Source organism: Rhinolophus hipposideros (genome assembly GCF_964194185.1).
Source record: "Rhinolophus hipposideros genome assembly, chromosome: 7".
Lineage (NCBI taxonomy): Eukaryota > Metazoa > Chordata > Mammalia > Chiroptera > Rhinolophidae > Rhinolophus > Rhinolophus hipposideros.
In genome coordinates, this window is record NC_138053.1 from 60,755,395 (window position 1) to 60,770,330 (window position 14,936).

Consider the following 14,936-nt stretch of genomic DNA (forward strand, 5'->3'; position numbering starts at 1 on the left):
TCTGGGTAGATTAATGTGCTAAGGAGAGATCTACCAGACTAACTGAGGTTAATAAAGTTTGCAAAGAGCTGACAACTCTTTGCAGAATACCTATTATTCACTGACAAGCTCAGGATCTTATGACAAATAATGTCACTATATTTTTCTGTAACACTGAATGACATAGTCAATGCCTGAAAAAAGAGGAGGTGAGAGAGGGGTAAGACAAACAGTTAAGTTATACCAAAAGGCTAGCATCACTCCAAGTGAAGAAAATACAATTTCCATGTACTTACGGTACCAATTAGCAGCCTCATTTCAGAAATAACTCCAGAGGTACACTCACAATTAAATACTTCACTAGAACACTACATATTAGGGAAGGAAAGAAATGGTAGTAGGAGCTAAAAAAATAAAACAAAATCATTTTTCAGCTCACAGACTCTGAGAATCCATTATTCCAATTTTCCCTTCATTTCTCAGAGGAGACAAAGCTCTCAAGAGACCAAGCGACCTAGCTCAAGAGGTCACAGTTAACAGCAAACACAGGACTAGAATTCGGGTCTTTTGAATCCTTGGATACTTTCCTCTATACGAGCGACTAGGAAGATGATCTCTAGCATAAAAGCAAAGTAAAATGGATTAAACTCAAACAGTTTAAAAGAAGGCAGTCAGAGCAGTGTAGTATTAGCTATACATCGAGGACGAAGCTCTTTCAAGTTAATGTGGGATAATTCAAGGAGTAAATAGCCTAAGCAGACTAAAACAACAGTGGTAGCTAACACATAATAATTACTAGGTGTTTAGCATTATCCCATGACCATTTCCATACTAATTTATTTATTCTACTTTTGAGGTAGAAATTATTCTTGTTTCATTTACAAATGAGGAAAGAAGGCACAATGAAGTTAATAACTGGGGAGGCCAGGAGACTAGAAATAATTCCAAGAGAAAAAGGGGGAAAAGTTTATTTTATATTCACATGTCAAAGTAAGTATTTAAAGATTCAAGATTATTAGCATTACAACTTAAATAAGGTTTTAGAGTCACATGTTTTCTATAAGTAAAAGAGTAAACCCTCTGCTTTGCTAAGACAAGAAACAATTACTTCAGATGAAGAGTTAAACTTTACTTCCTGTACAAAAAATAAAATTTATCTGTTTCAGGAATACACTTCAAATTTTGTTAGTTAGCTTACATTAATTTTCCAACAAAGGATCTATGAATAGATGAATGGATGGATAAATGAACGAACAGATATTTTCAAACCTACAGAAAAACCTATGGTGATGGTTCTTTCAAATTTTTAAAAGCTACTTTGTAACTTACCATTTTTTTCCTCTTATCCTGTTCTGTGGGTGGTTCTTCATCTTCTGTTACTTTTGGTTCTTCAAGATTAGACATCAACATACAGCTGCAGTTAGAAAAAATTTTTTAATAATTTTTTTAAAGCCTATAACATACTAAAAACATACCCTCAAAATCATTGAGAACATTATGCTTCTATGGACCAAAATGTGAGGAATAGCAAGATAAATTAGATTTATAAGTAAAAAAAAAATTTAATGACAAAAAAATCTCACTTTAAAAAGGGCCACATGAAAAAATTTTAGAGCATTTTACTTGAGCATTGAAGGTAGTAAATCGTTAAGAAATTTATTTATAGGCAACTTTTGAACCATGTATCACTTGACAAAAGCACAGGTGTACCCTTTCATATCTTTCTAAAAAATGACATAAACATTTAAAATGAATATTTCTTTTTTACTACTAATCTTCATATGTCTGTAGATTATTATACATGTTTCTAATAGTAGCAGTAATTTAAACAATAACATAATTAAAACATTATTAATTACGTAACAATCAACTTTTTGCTCCAAATGACATTACTACTGTGCGAAGAGGAACTTGTCCCGATAGCACTTGAACCTGCAGGATAGTTATAAATCATTTTATTCTGATTATCTGCATCACTGCTCTTCACCATTAGCAGATATAATAGAACAGGTTCCTATTCAGTCAACACCCATTCCAGGAAGACAAGAAATGAATATTATCTAGTGAATTGAGCTGATGGAACAAACCTCACTGTTTTCTAATTATAATAGTAGAATTCAATAATTTATCAGTCATACGTTCCTACCAATAAACTATGGCCAAGAAAGCTTGGTTTCTCTCATGTTTTGTAGCAAGTACAGGGGAAGAACAGGGAAAGGACAGGAAATACAGAAGGACAATCCCTGACTCAGTTGTGTAAATAACTTTCAACTCATGGTTATGGACAGGTGCTGACACCAGAAACTTGATCAGATCAGAATCACTCTTGCAGCGGACAGAGTGTCCTTTTCTTCCTATTCCTCTCCATTAAAAAAATTGGGGGGGGGTAAGGGGTTGGGGGGTAGGAGATGAGGGTAAGGGGGATCAAATATATGGTGATGGAAGGAGAACTGACTCTGGGTGGTGGACACACAATGGGATTTATAGATGATGTAATACAGAATTGTACACCTGAAATCTATGTAATTTTACTAACAATTGTCACCCCAATAAATTAAAAAAAATTTTTTTGGAACAAATGCCTCTGACCCAGTCAGTACACACTGGTAAGATCAAAGAGTAAGAACCTTAAACTGAAAATAAGAAACCCTGAAAAACAGCAAGAGCTCAATCTGTATCTCAATGCACAGCTTTAACCTCTTGAAGCTGCAGTTTCCATTCACCGGGACATAATGTGATAAATGTAGCACAAGTAATTGGCTAGTGGACTCTGACACAAAGTGAGAAAATTATGATATTATCTCAATCCAAAAGCTATTTAATAAAATGAAACATCTAGAAAAATTCTAGATCCCAGTTTGTATTTTAGAACTAAATAATAAGATGGGAACGGTTCCTTCCCACTAGCTATTATATGCTTGCTATAGAGTTAATTCTAACACAGTGAAGCTAGGTCTCCTTGGAAGTATGCTTTACATTGCACCGAATTCCAAAATCTGTTAACTTATTTGTATAGTAAAAACTCTTCGTTCTACCTTCTCGAAATTAAAAGATGTATCATGGTAATAAAGTATATTCTGGATACCAATATACACATGCACATATATATTTTTCCCCACTAATCACATATTACCCAAAGGGCAGAATATTATTGCTTTGCAACTCTGCAAATAGCATTCATTTGGACTCTGGAAGGTGGACAATGAAAAAAAAAAAATCTGTGAATTGACAAGACCAATGCTAAAATTCTCTCCCACAGGAAAATCTCCAATTAAAAAGTTCAATCTTATTTTGTTGACAAAGATTAAAGATAAGGAGTCACACTTTACCTAAAAAGCCTGGTGAAAATGAACTGATTTCAACTAATCTAAAATGTATGGGCTATGAATGTAATAACAGTAATGAATAACCACAGCAGTTGAAACTGGGGATGCCTGACGGTGTGAACAGAGGCAGCCCCCCGCCCCTCACACCCTGCGCTCACTCACTCTAGCCCACTGCATCAGACTCTTCCCAACAGAAACTCCAACCAGCCAAATACAACCAACAGTGTTAGCATGCAACATGAACCCTTTTCAATTATTATGTTTAAACAGTACTTGTAATAACACCTTTCATTTAATCCACACAGACTCACTTCTGAGTGTTACAATAAAACTAGAACCGACAGCACTATTCAGTTGGTCTGTGTAGGGGACAGCTGAGCTGCCTGTATAATCGTCCTCCTTTCTGATGGAAGGCGCACTGACTTGGTCCAGTCAGCCTCCTTTTCCAGGCCACCACAGGCTTCGGAAAACACCTAAGCAGCCCCAGTCCCAGTGACTCAATAAGCAGCCATGGCAATTCTATTCCCCTGGTCAATGACTGCTTTCAACAGGAGTGTGTTTAAGAAATCCTAGCCAATTACACTTGAAGAGAAGTCTAATGAAAAGACTTCTAGGAAAGGTTTCCTTTGATTTTTTTTTAAAAAAAAAGATGTAAGGAAAGAGAAGATTACTTGTCTGGCTTTGGCACTGGCACGAACTGTAATGCCTAGAGCTACTTAGTGAGGGAAAGTAACCTGCAAACGGAATTAAGGTTCTGAGGGGATGGAGCGCAAACAACCTGGGTCTTTGAAGATGTTGTGAAGACCCAAATAGTTAATCCTAGAGCCACAGACCTACAGTTGTTTTGTTGTCAGAGATAACTAATTCTTTATGGCTAAAGCCAGTTGACTCACAGTTTCTCTTACTTATAGCTAAAATCTTTTTGCAGTCCCTTGTATAAACACCTTATCACAAATTCATTTCTGCGCTTATGCCCAGACAGTGTCCCTCTCCTGCTACACCCATTTCACTTCTATTTGAAAACAGGAACTATGTAATTCCTAATGTCTCTCTTCTTACTCTGGTAGTTAGCAGGCTCAGGGCTCAGTTCTATAGGCACATGCCACAGGTTTCCCAATCCAAGATTCTTCTTTAAATTCCTTCAATCTGGTGTGAATAGTTTTTGGTCAGAATAAGCACATCCTTTTCTTATGCATTGCCTCAAATCCTCTCATGGCAACTAGACGGAATATAAGCAGCTAACTAAATGAGCAGTAGAGACAAAGTGCCATGAAGCAACAGAGAAAGATGCAATGAATTCTTCCTGAGAGTTCAGAAAGGACGCGTAGGGGTAGATATTTGCTAAGCGGGGCAAGACAAGACTGAGGGCATGACATGTCAAGTAGAAAAACTGTTATGAGTCCAGCAATGTGTATAAAAGAAACTGGCACATGTGGGGAATAATGAAGAATCTAGGGAGGTAAGAGAAAAGGCCAGTAATATAAATTGAGGGAAGCACACAATAGTGCCCATCAACTTAATTCTGTAAGAAAATGGGCTTTTAGTTTCAAGAAGTAGGGCAGAATGGATCAGAAAAGGAAAACTGGAGAGTGACCTCCCCGGAGGTCAATGGGACTTCTCTACCAATTAGGATAATATATAAGTAAAAATGCCAGGATCAGGGAACCAAAAGTTCTTTTTGTATTCTCTATTTTATTCTGAAGAATCATCTAGTTAGTCAACATATCAAGTGAAGGAGAGGAAAATGCTTATAGAGCCTAAATTTTACTTTTGTTTCAAATAAAGCTACTACTTCCTTTCAGTTTTACACTCTCTAGCTATGAAAACCACTATTTGAGTTTTTTTCTAATAAATTTTAGTGACTCTAAGCATCCTAAAATGCTGACTAACCCATCTCTTCCTTTTTACTTCTCAAACATTGGCCAGGGGTTGTCAATCTCATGTCCAAACTGCCTAAAAACAAAATATTATTTAAGGAAAAAAAGGGAAACCACTCTAAAGACAAGCAGAAGGCAAATTCCAAGCCTCATTAATATACTTTCCTGCTTTGATGAAATAAGAATTCTACTAACTAAAATACAAACATATAAAGAAATAAAGAAATCCATGCAAAAGAATGAAACTGGACACTATCTTAAACCATACACAAAAATTAAGTGGATGAAACCTTGAATGGTTTCATAAAAGTCCTAGAAGGAAACATAGGCGGTAAGCACACTGATGTCAGTCTTGACTATTTTTTTGGATCTGACTCCAAAAGCAAAGGCAACAAAAGCAAAACTAAATAGTTTGATTGAACTAAAAACCTTCTGCACAGCAAAGAAAATTATCAACAAAATGGAAAGGCAACCTACTGAGACGGAGAAAATATTTGCAAATCATACATCTGAGACGGGTTCCATAATATATAAGGAACTCATACAACTCAATGGCAAAAAAAAAAAGAAAAAAAAAAGAAAAAAAGAAAAAGAAAAAAAAGAAAAATCCCACTAAAAAATGGGCAGAAGGAATGGATGGACATTCTTCCAAAAAATGCATACAGATAGCCAACAGGTACATGAAAAGAGGTTTAACATCATTAATCATCAGGGAAATGCAAATCAAAACCACAATGAGATGTCACCTCAGACCTGTTAGAAGGGCTATTATCAAAAAAATGAGAAATAACAAATGTAGGCAAGGATATGGAGAAATGGGAACTCTCGTGTACTGTTGACAGGAATGTAAAGTGGTGCAGACACTATGGAAAACAGTATGGAGGTTCCTCAAAAAATTAAAAATAGAGCCACCATTATGATCCAGCAATGACACTTCTGGGTATTTATCTGAAGAAAACAAAAATTGGTTTGTAACCACAAAAGTTTAAGGTTTTTCCTTTATCTGAATTCCTATGTTCTCGAAAGTTAAATTACATGCCAGACACATTTTGTTTATATATGGTTAACAAGATTCAACAACATATATCTGCTTTCTATATTTTTCAACAAAATACGATTCAAATGGCAATTTTTCCCATTTGCTACAGATGGTTTTATAAACTGCAAAGAAAACAGGCTTAAAACACTACTGAGGAGAACTCAAGTGGTCTGGAATCTCATGAATGAAACATGCCCTTTATCAACAGTAATAAAAGGTGTGACAATTGTACAAGATACAAAAGGATACAATGATTAATTTTTTAAAAGAATTTCATATTAATAGTTATACCGTGTTTCCCTGAAAATAAAACTGGGTCTTAAATTAATTTTTGCTCCAAAAGACGCATTAGGGCTTATGTTCAGGGGATGTCGTCCTGAAAAATCATGCTAGGGCTTATTTTCCGGTTAGGTCTTATTTTCGGGGAAAACAATATAAAAGTAAGATTATCAGCATTCCTGATAACATGATTTCTGACTATTCTTCCTAGAATATAATTTTAACTATTCTCTTTTGGAACTAGTTAAGTACCTGGTGCCAGCGATGCTTCAACCAGGCAAATACAAAACCAGGAGGCTTACCCATCCTTTTTCCCCAGAACTTGCCTGAAAGTCTGGGAAACTTTGTTCGTTGAAAAAAAGAATATATTAAAAAATATATTTAAAAAGGAATTCACATGCTAAAATACAGTTGGATTTTTTTTAAAAACATAATGTCAAATCATAAAATAATTAGACCAAAAAAGCCTAATTCAGAATTTCACTACAACAAAATAAAGCTGATCTCAAGATCAAACAATAAATATTATAATAAAAATAACAAAAATGTTTCTTTATAGGAGACAAAATTAAAAAGTTGCTATACTGTTCTTAGTATATGGTGGTGATGAACAAAAGTCATGCAGGTAATAATTAATTACCCCCAAAGTAACTGTCCAAGTACAATTAATTAAATGATCCACCTACTCTTTATAAGTTCTTGTTTCAGGATCTTCCGTCATGACATCATGCAGGCCTTCCACTGAGATGTTTATAATCCCACAGAACTTATCTTGGATAACACTAGAATAAAAGAAGAGCAAAACAGGTCAAACTGGAGTATTTCAACAGGCAATCCTCTTGAACAAGAAGAGAAATTTCAGTTCTAAAATACAGAAGATACTTTCAGAATATATTTCTTAAAGCAGAAATTTTATCTTGTAAAAAACATTAAAATTTTCTCTTTCACTAGATATTTGTGTGTTCAAATTCTAGAAGAGTAGATTACGTAGGAAAGAGATACTTTAATATTGTTTATAATAGTCTTGTGTTGATTTTATAACTAAAAAGACAACGTTAAAGATTAAAATCTCTACTCGTCTAAATACCACTATCAAGAAAAAGACAAGCCATAGACTGAGAAAAAATATTTGTAGATGTATCTGACAAAGGACTTGTATCCAGAAAACATAAAGAACTCTGAAAATTCAGTGAGACAAATAACCCAATTTAAAAATGGGCAAATATTTGAACAGACACTTTGCCAAACAATATATATAGATGTCATATCAGTACCGAAAAGTTGCTCAAATCATTAGTCATCTGGGAAATGCAAATTAAAACCACAATGGAGTTTTAATTAAAAGTAAACAATACCAAGTGTTGGCAGAGATGAGAAACAACAGGACCTCCTTACATTGCTGGTAAGAATAAAAAATGGCGCATCCATTTTGGAAAATACAGGCAATTTTTATAAAGCTAAACGCATTCCATATAACCAAGTAATCCCATCCCTAGGTATTTACCCAAGACCAAAATGAGTACCCTCAGATCTGTATGTGAATATTTAGGGTAGCTTTATTCATAAAAATCCGAAACTGCAAATGACCCAAATGTGTATCAACTAATGAATGGATAAATAAACTATGGGACACTTATTCACTGGAACAGCAGTCAGCAATAAAAGGGAACAAACTCCAGACACACGCAACAACTTGGATAAATCTCAAAAACATTACACTAAGAGAAACAGATTCCAAAGGCCACATCCTTGTACTGTATGACTCCATTTATGTGACTTTCTGAAAAGGCAAAGTTATTTGGTCAGTGGTTGCCAGGCAAAAAACACAAGGGAACTTTTTGGGGTGATGGGAATGTTCTATATCTTGAGTGGGGTAGTGGTTACATAGGATGTACATTTGTCAGAATGCGTGCTTAAAATGGGCTCTACTGTATGGAAACTACACCTTAATAAACCTGAATTTAAAAAAGCGGAAGTACATAACCATCAACTGGCACTCTAAATTATACTATTTGAACTTAAAACTAACTGAATAAATTATAACTTGTCTCCAGGGAACATACAGTATCCTCCCTACAAGGGATAGATGTGTTTCTCAAACTGCATTAACATGCATAACTAAAGTATTAAATGCTCAGTAAAGTAATTCCCAAGGTCAGCACACTTTGGGTCATATTCCCACCTTTGTAAAGTCAAAATTCTACACATTCAAATGTGATCAAGTTGTAAAGAATTAAGTCACCAGATGGGCATATGATAACGAGTTGATGTCGCTCTGATACATCTTAATCTGCATATAACATCCTACTGCATGTTATCCTACTGCAGGTTTTTGACGTCACTATATTTCCTTTATGTAAGAACTGAAAAAATCTGTCAAGAAAGAAACATACATACGGTCTGCCTTATTTGGGTTGGTGAGAAACACCCTGGAGAAAAAGAATTAGAAAACCATGATTTTGCACTAAAAGTTCAGCCACTCGAGGGCAACCCTACTGAAGTTAATTCATTTCTCAGATGCTGGGTCTCCTTGTCTGTAAAACGAAGGCTAGACTCAGGGACAGCAAACACACAGGGGAGGAATGCAGCCATTCTCCCTTCCCACCGCAGGGCAATGCACCACTAATCCATCACACACGCTGAGAGTCAGGGCCGAGGTTCCTGATTAACAGTGACATTCTGCACAGCGCTCAGCCACTGAGCTCAGTTAGATGAAAAAGACAAAACCCTTCTAGACTGTAACTTCTAAGGCTCTTTACATGGCTTTCGGTCAATATTTCTTAGGAACAATCCACTCAGGCAGTTGCCTCCTCTATTTACATCACCTCCAAGCATCAACCCCACACCTTCGAGGAAAACCAGAAATTTCACAAGTCAATAAAATTTCTGAGTATTTCCTCAAAAGACTGATTATGAACTTTCCCAACAGATATCTGGCAACGTGAGTATGGGTGGGTGAATGTTAATTACAACAGAGTACAATAGAGAGAAAAACAGTTTAATCTGACAACTAGCTCATTGGATTATAGGTTTTACTTCAAATTATCACGTTGATCAATGCTGGTGCTACCAGCATGGGCACACATTATTGTGAGAAGGTAAGATGTTATATCTTTGCTATATGTAATTAGAAAAAGGTAATTACCAATAAGCTGAATTAACAAAAGATACAGTTCTAGAGCCTGTGCCTCAGTTCACACAGGCACTTTCATAGGACCGAGCCTTCAGGCTGAGAACAGATTGTGAAAACTGTACCATAGGTAGAATAAATTTTCGACGGCACAATTCTTGCCAAAATCACTAACTTCACCCCTTTCTCGTAAAAAATGAGATTATTTAGATGACCCTGCTGGAACCAGAACAAAGTTTGAAAAATTCTGAGAAAAATCTAATGAGTTCAGGAACCTGAGATTTATAGAAAACCAAAGGACAGAATTAGTGAATGATGGACAAAAAAAAAAGTGTTAAGAAAATTAAAGAATGGGTAATGATATTCACAGAAGCAGACAAGACACATGCCACAGGATCCCGCCCAACCCCTGCTCAGCCTGTACAGGCTATTGAGGAAGAACGACTACTGTCCTGGCCCATGCTTATTCAGGCTTGGAGAACTCAGTCATGTGATCACTGGTGTTCACCCTCCCCCTTCCCTCCCCTGCCTCCAGTGGGATTTCTAGCTGTACCAGTTAAGAGGCTTAGACAGAGGGCTGTCTAGTCGGAAAAAGGGAAGGGAGGTGAGGCAACCTCAGTCAGTAGGTTGGTCAGTCAGTTTTTTCATTGGAATGTAACCCACAATGCACAGAAAAGGAAACAAGAGGCAGAGATCAAGCTGAAGTTAGGGTCAGGGGGTGAATTCCAGTAGATGGGGGGAAAACCATGCTCACCCTGGAACACCTACTGTGTTTCCCCGAAAATAAGACGTAGCTGGACCACCAGCTCAATGTGTCTTTTGGAGCAAAAATTAATATAAGACCCAGTCTTATTTTAATATAACATAAGACAGGATATATGATATGATATGATATGATATATGATATGATACCAGATCTTTTTTTTATTATTATTTATTTATTTTTTTGTTTTTTGTTTAGAGCCCACTGGCCCATCTGGGAATCGAACCCGCAGCCTTTGGAGTTAGGAGCACGGAGCTCTAACCGCCTGCGCCACCGGGCCGGTCCCTGATACCAGATCTTATATAAGGCTGGGTCTTATATTAATTTTTGCCCCAAAAAACGCATTAGAGCTGATGGTTCAGCTACATCTTATTTTCGGGGAAACACGGTATTAAGTGCCAGAGAGGGTGAGGAACAGACTTTAAGTTCAGAAAAGGGGGGAGAATGACTATGGTCCAGAGTACAAAGGCATGCTAGCTGGCTTCAATGAGAAGAGGTGCCTCTAGAAAAGAAGGACTAAAGAGAAAGGAAAGGAAGTGTCCATACCACAGTCTGGGCTAGTGAAAGAAGTTATACAGTAGTTATCTTCAAAGCATTCCGGTTCAAACAGCACTAAAGAGGAGGCACCTCAATTACCACTCATTAAACTGTCTGGGAAAAGTATCCCCCAATATTAGGGATAACAAAAAGCCACAAGGGGCTTGTATTTTCCTGACATAAAGAACAGACATTTAAAGAAAATAAGCATTAAGAAGTTATAACTTCTTTATCTCCTTTTGTAAATATTATTAAAATGCTTCCTCCAAATGTGTAAAAGTAACATTTTAAAATGAAACCTTTAAAATAGATTTTCTGTACAGTATTCGTTATGAAGTTTTGAATATTACGCCTTCATTTTTTATGTACACTCTTCGAACCGTTGTCTTTTTTACAAATTAACAATCTTGTTTTTCATAATACAAGTTTCTGAATAAATGCTTTACAATTTGATTAGACATTTAAAATGGAAAGAATCAAAAGAGCTATAAACCCTCAGAGGAATGAAATGAAAATAGGTTTAGAGGAAGAAAGGGAATAATAAAAGACACGTGTTAGGTCGGTGCAAAATTGCGGTTTAAAAGGTTAAAAATAATTGCAAAAACCGCAATTACTTTTGCACCAACCTATCTCTTTAAATACAAGCCAGGAACTAGATATTATTTTCTGGTTTTCTTTGATGAAAACCAACCCAAGTTTTTTCTTTTGTATGTGTTTTTCGAATTATGAGCAATATTTTATTAGAATTCCTCTCAGCACGTCACCTTCTAACTGTGTCTCATGCATTCATTCAAATCTTGTGTTTGTTATAATGTGGAAAAAGTAAAGGTAGCCAGAGAAACCATGTAATTTTAGATGTTACTTAGTTCTTAACCCCTTCAACCAGTGCTTACTGACTAAGAAGTGATAGTCCACATTAACTAGTGCATAGCAACCTGAAGTCCCTGAAAAGATTAGCTAAACTCCATGACAGTGTCTACAGCACAAGGGGGGAAAAACGAAAAACAAAACCCTCAGGAGCTAAAACGCAAAACAAAAATTGATTACTGACTATTGCAGCCAAAACTTTACATATCTTGGTAAAGTCCCATGAGCAAACTTCAAAATACTGGCTCACTGAGTGTTAATAAATAGGAGAGAACTCACACAACGATGCCAATTAATTTACAAAGAGAGTGAGTAACGGGTTATATTATCCAGGCCCACTCTTCCTGATGGATAGGTCACCATGGTTAGGGTTCACTCATTTTGGTCAACATTTTATGAGCCCATAAAATGTGTCAGCATCACTATATGCCCCGGGGATGAAAAAGATGGCCTCCTCAGGGAACTCAGAAACGAAAGGAAGCTGGAATCTAGCGCACATAATTTTGAATGCACACAGGGAAGTTGTTGCACATTTGAATGTTACCTGTTCTATGATTCAGAGGGAAAAAAATACTGAGAAAAGCTGTGCTGTAAGCCCAGGAGCTCATTATGAACTAAAAGTCTGCAGGAAGGACAGAGGTAAACCAAGCAACAAATGAGATTTTCTTGTTGTTGTTGTTTCATATTAAGTGATGATATCCTGAATAACTGCCTTTCTCAGTTTTACAGGTATTTCTGACTCATTAACTGGCACTCCTCTAAAGTCAGAGTATCCTGTTACCTGGGGTGCTAAAGAAGCACTGGCAAATTTTTATTCTCCAATTCTCATGGCTGGCCCCCTGAGACTTGATCACTCTACCTTAAGATTTTAGAGTTTTCCAAGTTATCTCACCTTTCATTGATTGTGTTAAGCTCGATGCTCCTCCTAAAGAAATCCCAATTTTGACACAAATTTATTTTCATTTCATAATACTAAATGGGACCCAACAAATTCTGTTTGTTTTCTTACTACCGAGGGTTTCAAGGAGGCAAATGGATGCTTTCCATTCTGGTCTCTTCAATTTCATTGTTTCTCCTTAAGAACTTTCAAGGGCTATCTAGAACCTCAGCAAGCTCTACTGAACCCACCTCTCCAAAGATACATTCCTCTTCCTTTCGCTGCTTTTAGGCAGCAAAGCCAGCACCTCTTGAATACAACAGCTCCTGACACCAATATTTGCTCACTGCCTTCCTGTGCCCCACAACGTTTCCCATCAGTTTCTATTCACCTCAATTCACACCTCCTCAATGAAGCCGCCCCTGGCCACTCTTTAACCAACTGTAATTGAGCAGTCCGTCCTTCGAATGTCGAGTAGCATAAAACCACTGCACTCTTCATTTGGTAAGCAACTCACTTCCATTACTTTCTCCTGATGTCCTTGAACTTTTCCTGCCTGTATGTCTGTTTTCTCTAAGATTATAAGTAACTTGAGGCAGGGTCCCATGTGTTATGTTTATATTTTTATGTCACACATCGTTAAGCATAATATATCGAGTGTGAACACTCAATATAATCATGGGAATTAATGATCCCCAAAGCTTAAGAACTGCCCACGATTGTTTTCTTTTCACAGTATTAGTTTTACATACTTCTTAAATTACGAAGTGTGGGTACCTGAGCTGTAGGTATCATAATGTGTTATTCTACATTACGTGTGAGGCAGAAAATAGCACAGAAGGTAGCTGTGTTGGAATCTATTTCTGAAACATTCATTTTAGAAAATGCAAGGAGAGTTTAATATCAAAGATGAGAGATTGAAAGTAAAACCAAAGGAAAAAAGCATTAGTAACTAGAACATTATCTCCTTTTTGCTTGTCACAAACACTTTACTTATGTTACGTACCTGGCTAATATATTAATTTATTCGCATAGACACAAGTTACAAACATACTACAGAAAGGCAGGCCTTTTCAAACACCTACTTGTTTTGTTTTTTAAGTATGTGATAAGCGATGTTACCCACATACAAACATTAAATAAACAAGTGAGGATATGAAAAACTGTACTCAAATAAGTAAAGACTGTTTGATCATTTAAAACAATTCCATACAGTTTTCAATCACATGCACAGTAAACTTTTCAATCAAATGCACAGGAGTGAAACTATAGTTCTTAATCTTAGTATTTCCTAAAGGTATAATATTTCAAGACATTTTCTTGGTATGTAAAAATATCTCTCTGTAGAGAACATGAATTGCAGAAACTTCATGCAAAATGATTTTTCCTTACTTTTAAAAACCATATACTTAAAAAGAATCAGCTATCTTTCTTGAGTTTATTCACCAAACTTAAAAAACCATGACAGCTTAAAATTATTTCTGCCCTTTAGTATCATTATGACCCCAAAAACAGATGTTCAGAAAACAAAATGCCTTTAGAAAGGTAAAGAAAAAATTTAATCTCCAAAGGCACAAATAAATGAAATATTCTAATACTCGTTTGGTTAGCCTAAGCAAAACATTAGATTGAATGTGACTAGGACTCTAGTTTCTTCCCTCTTGTTCAATTTTTATTAGTATTTTTCTAATAAGCATATTACACTTCCATTTTTTCAGATAACCAATCCATCATCATAGAGCATGCCCCTTAAATTATTTTTCTGTAAGTGATAGATTTACATTTTACATCACATCTTCCTTTTCTTAGACCTGGAAGGAAAACAGGCATGCAGAAACACAGACAAAATTTTCAGTTACCTTGTCTGAACAGTTTTATAATATAAAACTGATGATTAATAGTTTTTCATAATAGAGGGTCCAAGGCAGAAATGAATCAGATAGAACCTTACTCACTTTTGAATTTTGTCTGATCTAACCAGACCACAATTATATACATTTGTACATAATAATTAATATTTGAAGTTATTCTCATATTATTATATCTTAAATATTTAAGAGTTCAGTGAATTTAAGGTAATTTAAGAAAATAAACACATTTTTAAACACTAAACGCCACAACCAAATAAAATATTCTCTTAACTATACTTTCTATTTATATTGTTTAATAGGATTAAGCAAAGAACAGCAGTTTATGGAAAGGAAATAGCAAAAGAAGAAAGCTCTGATTTATCAGTCTTATTATAGAATTTCTACCGAATCA

The 14,936-nt window shown here is 35.8% G+C and overlaps 1 protein-coding gene across 2 annotated transcripts in view; it reads right to left on the minus strand.

The window, feature by feature from the left end:
- Positions 1-14,936, minus strand: part of IPO11 (importin 11) — a 150,889-nt gene that overhangs the window by 13,625 nt on the left and 122,328 nt on the right. For both annotated transcript variants that reach the window (XM_081054102.1, XM_081054101.1), the window contains exons 28-29: positions 7,187-7,282; positions 1,309-1,393 (exon numbers count right to left, since the gene is read on the minus strand). In XM_081054102.1, the coding sequence (XP_080910228.1) occupies positions 1,309-1,393; positions 7,187-7,282 (181 nt within the window). The remainder of the gene's footprint in view (positions 1-1,308; positions 1,394-7,186; positions 7,283-14,936) is intronic.